This window comes from Malus sylvestris, chromosome 7, assembly GCF_916048215.2.
Source record: "Malus sylvestris chromosome 7, drMalSylv7.2, whole genome shotgun sequence".
In the NCBI taxonomy this organism is placed as follows: domain Eukaryota; kingdom Viridiplantae; phylum Streptophyta; class Magnoliopsida; order Rosales; family Rosaceae; genus Malus; species Malus sylvestris.
This window is the reverse complement of record NC_062266.1, coordinates 22,607,107-22,615,358: the sequence shown is the minus strand read 5'-3', so window position 1 is coordinate 22,615,358 and position 8,252 is coordinate 22,607,107. Positions and strand designations below refer to the sequence as shown.

Below are 8,252 nucleotides of genomic sequence, written 5' to 3'. Positions count from 1 at the left end.
TATCAATTCGAATTACCTTCTCCAAAATGCCTTTAACACCTTTTCCAATTAGCGTAACTGATAAGATTAACATTAACATGATTAATTTTAATACGAATTTACAACAAAATACCTCCCATGGCTGCGAGATCTCATCATAGCCCCACAGAGGAAGCTGGCGGCCCCCTCTTCCCCAACTAAACACACTAGAGAGGAGAGCCCCCTTTTTTTTTTTTACAAAGCATCATATTTAGATGGGCCCTTACCCAATTTTGGTTTAAAGTTCGTTGACAAAAAAAGAAAAAGAAACATAAAATCTTGGTTTAAAATTCAGACCAAAAAAGAAAATCTTTTGTGTAAGTAGTAGTTTTTTTTTTAAATTAAAAATCTTGGTATTAATTTTTTTTAAATTCAGTTCAAGTGGAGGAGTTGACAAAAATTGCTCTCTTTTAACGGAGATTTTTCACAGAATGACAAAAATGATTGATGATAGATGATTTCAGGGACCACTTTTTGTTATTTCAAATTTCAACGACCAAAATAAAGAGTTTAACCAATTTTAAAGACCATTTTGGATAAAAAAAACCTTTTACAACCTTGCAGTATTTTTGAAGGGATATGGTGGACAAATGGAATACAATAAAAATTTTAAATCACTCGTACTTTATTTTATTTTATTGTTTTTGTAATTTGGAAAGGTTTTCTTTGGAGGTGATTTACCACATGTAAGGTCAAGGATTGACAAGTTGAAAATTATACAGGATATGCTTTTCATCATTCAATTCATTTTTTCATTAGAAAACTGTCAGTCACTAGCCTAATTGCAGATTAGTGATAACTAATGGTGTGTCTGGCAATTCCAGGACTTTCATATGGATTTCACTTTCAGTCTTTTTCTTATATATATGGTGCGTCTGGTATGGTGTAGAAGATGTGCCTGCCCTGTTATGGTGTTAGGCATTTACCCACCTAATAGACTTGAACATGTTTAACAAACTTCCACCACAATTAAACTCAAATGACATTCAATGTTGACCTTCTTTGTTTGTTTTGAATTTGACTTCTTAGTCAACTTTACTTAGAATGTGATAATTATGAATATGAGAGAGATGAAATGGGTATGGGATCGATTAGTCCTTTTCTTTGTAGTCAAAATTCTTGATTTTCGGGGTGTTAGATTACATAATTTGATATTATAAAACTTACGTAGTTCTTGACTTGTATGTGCTAGTAAATGCATAAAAGTAAATAATTGGAATTAGTTTGTACTTCTTGATTCATGCACACTCATGTTTATTTTTTTATCAAATGAAAAAAAAGATAAAAATAAACAAGAATGTATAAAAAAGAAAAAAAATGTGAAGAATTCATTTTCCGTTATATTCATTCTACTTAAATAAGCATGTCTTCGGATGTGTCTAGCTAATAACATTCAAATTTAGTCAATTAGAGTATTTCCAATAGCCTCCACAAATGTAACTCTTCAAATACAAATTTATTGACCTATGTGGCAATTTGAACACAAAAATTTGTTACTTTGCGATTTTACATTGAGTAATGCTAGGTAGACCAACTTTTTAAATTAAATTTACAAAACATGTGATGTGTCACCTATAAAAAATAAACACGTTGATTAACACTTAAGTAATGTGAGATAAGTTGGTCCTAGGTTTTTATATATTTGATTATTTTTTATCTAATGCGGGGTAAGTTGGTCCGGAGTTTTATTTTGCTGGTGAAGGTGAGAGATGGACAAAACACATTGTTATAATAAAAAGAAGGTTTGAAGAGTGCGATAGCAAATTCCAAATACAAGGAGTGAAGCAAAGATCCTAAATTTCATGAGTGAGTTTATCCACTATGTTGGACTTAATAATCCTACGTAACACTTCAAATTTAGAGAAACACAACATTTGTAGACTCTCATGGAGATGTCTAATTCAATAGTTGCACATTTTTTGTTGTGTTTGGGATGAAGTGACTCAAGTGGAAAAATATTTTCAAGTATTTTCCTCAACTGTAAAATAGACTAGCACACCACTATGGCCATACAGTCTCTATTTCACAAACATAGTGAATTGTGCTAGTAATGAGCACTTCAAAGGTATTGGGTTTTTGCCACTTAGTTTTATGGTCTAATTTAATAGTTATACACTTTTTGTTGTTCTTGGGTGAAGTGACTTGAGTGGAAAAATATTTTCAAGTATTTTCCTCAACAGTAAAATAGACTAGCACACCACCATGGCCATACTTGTGACAACCTGTTCCTAATTTTCTCTCCCCGAGTATGCGAATTGACTATATTGCCCTTAGAGGCAAGTAAGGTGGAAGTGTTAATTCCTCTTAATTTATTTCCTCGTTTCCGTAATTAATCTGTACACTTTGTTACAAGGGTACGTGAATTTTATTTTCGATGTGGAAACACTATTATGGATATATTTCGATTTCCTTTTACTATAGGAAATCTGAAAACCCTATCCCTAGTTCTATTTTCTACCCATACCCGTGCACTTTCCCCCATTATTTCAACAATCTTTTTTTTCTTCATATTAATGGTTCCCAGCGGCTTATTTGTTAGTAGTGCTATTAAATCTATAGATTGAAGGGCTACGCCCCCCATGCTTTTTCTTCCTATCACTTCACACTCACCAATCACATCGTTTCCTACACTCTAGCATCCAATCAAAAAAAAAAAAAAAGATTCTATCTTTTCCTTCTCTCCCTCTTCTCTACAACCCAGTGAACGAGTCCCAAACCCCACAGATCGAACCTAAAAATACCCCCATTGTACTCCTCTCATCTTCACGAACTCAACCATGTTCTTAAAACCCAGTTTGGATGAGTTTTAACTTGTTAACTTGGAAAGTCCGAACTCGGGCTAACTGAGTTCGACGTGTTTTCAAGTGAGTTGGGACATTTTGAAGCTTGGGTAGACTTCTACACAACCCCACGAAGCTCCTACAACACTTTGATGAAGAAATAACATCGAAACAACCCAATTCAAAAAGTCATAGTTTTGCCGGAGCTTTCGAGGCAATTTCTGGCCAAACCACGACGAGTTGGCCGGCATGCGAGTTTCTGACGACCTCTGTGGCTTTCGAGGCAATTTTAGGCCAAACCACAGTGAGTTAGATGTCGGTGCGACGTACTATTCTCTTCGTCTCTTCTAGAACTACAACTTTCGTTTTTGAATCACTCAATTTCGTTGAGTATTGACAAAGTTATTAATGTTTAAAGGTTGTTCAGTTTTTTGGCCGAATCCAGCCTTCCCTTCCATTTAGCTCCGGCGAGCAGCAACCCAAACTCAGGCCCTTCGGGCCGTGCCTGCCAAGCCCAAAACCCTGGGCAACCCAACCTAACCCTTTATGTTTTTTTATTATTATTTGGTTAATTAAAGGCCTTTAGGCCATTTCCTTTTAGAGCTCTAAGCTCATGCATTTTAAACCCTAAACCCTTTTAGTTTAGGCCTTTAGGCCTAGAACCCTTAAGTCCAACCTATTAAACTAACCTAACCTAATAACCCTTAACCCAGATGAAATATTCCGTTAGGGAATATCCCATCCGTCTGAGAATATTCTGTCCTTCAGGGAATATTCATCATGTTGATTTTTGTTGACTTTTCGGAAATTTAAGTAGGACCCTTCTTAGGGTAATTCGACGTCTTGAATCCATTTTTGACGTCTGTTTTCCCAAATTCAATTGTTATAATATAGTTTTATTAAATGTACCTTTATGTGCTTAGGAAAAATTATTAGTGGCGTTTCCATCTTCACTAAGTTGCGTGGCTCGTCAGTGGCGAAGTATCTGTGAGTGGGCAGTTTATTTTATACCAATACATATTGATAATTTCCCTAAATGCATAGTTACTTCACTTTTACACTTATATTGCCAAGTATTCGATATTGTGATATGAAATGTGATAAATGCTGCTATATGGTTGAGATATTATTGTCATGACATTCATACATATTTGTACATGCTCATCTTGCTGCACCCCGGTGTTAGTACTCTACCCAGGGCCAGGGCCAGTTGTCACATCTCGGCCTGGGGTCCACCATGTCCCAGGCTCGCTCCACCACCTTAACACGATATTGTCTACTTTGGGCCTCGACCACGCCCTCACGGTTTTGTTTCTGGGAACTCACACGAGAACTTCCCAATGGGTCACCCATCATGGGAGTGGTCTCGTGCACTACTCGCTTAACTTCGGAGTTCTGGTGGAACCCGAAACTAGTGAGCTCCTGAAAGGCCTCGTGCTAGGTAGGGATGATAATATACATTTAAGGATCACTCCCCTAGGCGATATGGGATGTTACACCAGTCCTTTACGTGTATGTTCACATCCGCACCCTTCGCTTGCCTTGGATCCAAGTTAGGTGCCAGTCCTGTTGGGTAGATTGCATTAGGCAATCCGACTTGTACGTGACCATGCTTTTGCACCAGTCTTCGCGTGATCGTAGTACTAGAGTGCCTTGATTACACCCAGTCTTGTCGGGTAGAATTGCCTTAGGCAGTTCCGACTCGTGTGCTAGCTTAGATGATGAGCAAACTACTTATAATTGATTATCACATGATTATATTACTTTGGCATTTGATATATCATGACTTGGCATATTTTTGGTTATATTACTATTATATTTGATTACATACTTACGTAGTATGTTTTAAGGAAACTATACTTGTTTTACGGCGAGGGGTTAGTATATTAAAAAATAAAGGTTTTCGTATAAGCATTGTTTTGCTGACCCACTCAACTTTGTTTTTCCCCCCTCCAGGTTTAGTAGCTGTGTTTACACGTATACGAGGATTCTGACAAATCTCAGGAGATGGTTACCTTCAGTGGTATAACCCTCATCCTATTTGCTATACTGTCTTATGCAATGACATCACGTGTGAAAAGGGTTCAATCCCGCTCACCCGCGCATTCTTTTGATTAGGCACTTTTAGGTTTAATTTATTCACTTTTTCCACATCACTACAATTTATGGTTTCGTCACCTTCCAGGTGTCGGCCAGCACAACTTGATTCGAAGTCCAAGTAGACATTCCGGGTTGAGGTGTGTCAATACTTGTCTCTATTTCACAAACATAATGAACAACACTGACTATTGTGCTAGTAATAAGAACTTAAAATATATTGAGTTTTTGCTAATTAGTTATACATTTTCGTTGTGCTTGGGTGAAGTGACTCAAGTGGAAAAATATTTTCAAATATTTTGCTCAACAATAAAATAGACTAGCACACCACCATGGCCATACTAGTCATTTCACGAACATAATGAACTACGCTGGCTATTGTGCTAGTAATAAGAACTTAAAATGTATTGAGTTTTTGCTACTTAGTTATACATTTTCGTTGTGCCTGGGTGAAGTGACTCAAGTGGAAAAATATTTTCAAACATTTTGCTCAACAATAAAGTAGACTAGCACACCACCATGGCCATACTAGTCTCTATTTCATAAACATAATGGACAGTGATGACTACTGTGCTAGTAATAAGCACTTAAAAGGTATTGGATTTCTACCACTTAGTATTAAAGTCTAATTCAATAGTTGTACACTTTTCGTTGTGCTTGGGTGAAGTGACTCGAGTGGAAAAATATTTTCAAATATTTTCATTAAAATAGATTAGCACACCACCATGGCCATACTAGTCTCTATTTCACAAATATAATGAACTGTGTTGACAACTGTGCTAGCAATAAGCACTTAAAAGTTATTGGGTTTCTGCCACTTAGTATTATGGTCTAATTTAATAGTTATACACTTTTTCGTTGTGTTTGGGTGAAGTGACTCGAGGGAAAAATATTTTCAAGTATTTTCCTCAACAGTAAAGTAGACTAGCACACCACCATGGCCATACTAGTCTGTATTTCACAAAAATATTGAATTGTGCTAGTAATAAGCACTTAAAAGGTATTGGGTTTTTGCTACTTAGTATTACGATCCAATTCTAGTTATACAGTTTCGATGTGCTTGGGTAAAATGACTAGAGCGGAAAAATGTTTTCAAGTATTTTCCTTAACAGTAAAATAGACTAGCAAACCACCATGACCATACTAGTCTCTATTTCACAAACATAATGATATGCAATAGTAACCTCTTTAGTTACTCCAGTTTTAGAATTAAGCAAAAATTTAGGAGGACAAACAGTCATATCGTTAGAATGATCAAAGAGCTTGTAACCCTTCAATACAGACTTAACTAAAATAGTCACTTAGTGTAGTTATGATTACCGAGTTTAATCGTCAACATACTCGACAACCCTTCAATTTTAACAAATGTAGAAACCATTATCTACTTCAAAATATCGAAATTCAAGAAACTAGAAAAAGAAAAGCCAGAAAAGGCAATCGAACAAGAAAACACTAGCGACTACAATCTAATCAATGAAATCACTGGATTTGGCCTTTTGAATTTCAATCGAACACTGAACTAACAGCTTTTGGCCTTTCACAACATCAGCTAACATTCAACATCATCAAGATTTAGAGAAATGGCATTGGCCTTCACACAATCAAGAACTTGGATATACTAACAATAAAAAACATCAAGGTGAAACCAATCTTGTAAGAAAGAACCCAAATTGAACAAGAAACAGTTCAAATTACTTCAAGAGAAAATTATCTTTTGCAGAATTTCAAACACTGAACCTAAGATTTCACCCGATTTCACCTTTTCACCATAGATCGATGAAAAAGCAGCACAAATTGCATAAAGCATGATGAATTTTTCCCAGTTCAATTTGTCACCCTAAAAAAATCTACCAAGAGTTGAAAGCTGGGGCCCACAGTAGATCGCAGGCTTAATACTATTATAACACTATTGAATTAGAGTAGTAAATTTAGGCAATCTCCAACCGAAGAAGGGCCAGAGGGCTTGTTTTAGCCATTTGGCTCTCCAAGAAATTAATATTTTAATGAACAGTGCATGGCCATATTTCTTACTATCTTTAATCGAGGGGCCAGAGGACCATAGGCCAAACATAACCTTGTGACAAAAAACCATATCCAACCGAGGGCCAAAGGGTCATAAGGCCAAACATAACTTATTATTTAAATTTAAAAACTACAACAACTTAAATTTAAAAACTACAATAACTTAAATTTATAGGAAAAATGAGAAATTTTCAATATATATTTTTTTTAAATTTGGCCGAAAAAAATAAATTCAAATACAACAGTAACTGACGTCAGCTAGCCGTTGGATTTGAATTTCTTTGGGCTATAAATAAGGTGGATATTGGGCTATAATTCACACACCTTTGAATTCAATCTCTTTCAATTCAAGTTTGCAATGAATTCCAACTTTGGATCCTCTTCGGATTCCAACAGGTGGTCCTTATCCAATTTCGAATTGGAAGAAAAATGGGCGCATATGAGACGAGAAGATGAGGAGTCTGATGAAGAAGATGAAGCATGGCACAACACACAATATGTGGCAGCCATGGCTACGGTCATGGTGTGTCAGCCAACTGAGGAACAACCTCAATGGGGTGGCTCTATTTTTGGTCGTTCTTATAAACCACGAAACAGAGCAATGATGTATGCCAATCTGATGAACAACTACTTCAACCCCAACTCGGTATACACAGAAAAAGATTTCAAACGTCGCTTTCGGATGATGCGTCATGTCTTCGTGCGTTTACTTTATGATGTTCAGCAAGTCAATCCATACTTTCGACATAGGCTGGGCAAAGCAAGCCACCCTGGTTTCTCAACTCATCAGAAGGTTACTGTTGCACTACGAATGATAGCCTATGGCTCCCCAGCTGATTCGATGGATGAAACATATGGTATGTTTGAGTCTATATGCCTTGATACTCTTGCTGAATATTGTAACACAATTGTTCAGCTTTACAAAGAGGAGTACATCTGTGAACTAAATCAAGAAGATATGGATCAGCTCATTCGCAAAGTTGAAGACCGTGGGTTTTCGGGCATGATAGGGTCATTAGACTGTATGCATTGGACTTGGAAGAACTGTCCCACCGGATGACAATGAGGCTTTAACGGAAGGTTGAGAAAGCAAACTGTTGTGTTAAAAGCGGTTGCTTCATATGACACATAGATCTGACATGCTTTCTTTGGAGTCCCTGGATCCCAAAATGACATTATAGTTCTTGGGCCTTCACCCCTCTTCAATAACCTGACGAAAGGGAAATCACCTCAACTTGACTACTACATCAACAATCGTCCGTACAATATGGGGTATTACTTGGCAGATAACATGTACCCAAAGTGGGCGACACTTGTCCAAGCAATTCCAAACCA

The 8,252-nt window shown here is 36.7% G+C and overlaps 1 protein-coding gene across 1 annotated transcript; it reads left to right on the top strand.

Moving 5' to 3' along the window:
- Window positions 1-7,425: 7,425 nt before the first annotated feature.
- LOC126630185 (uncharacterized) lies at window positions 7,426-7,977 on the top strand. Its single transcript, XM_050300303.1, has one exon. It carries the CDS (start codon window positions 7,426-7,428, stop codon window positions 7,975-7,977), a length of 552 nt encoding a protein of 183 aa, XP_050156260.1.
- The last annotated feature ends 275 nt before the right edge of the window (window positions 7,978-8,252 follow it).

Excerpts from the sequence above, each read along its gene's own strand:
- LOC126630185 (XM_050300303.1), top strand. The coding sequence starts at position 7,426 with ATGGCTACGGTCATGGTGTGTCAGCCAACTGAGGAACAACCTCAATGG.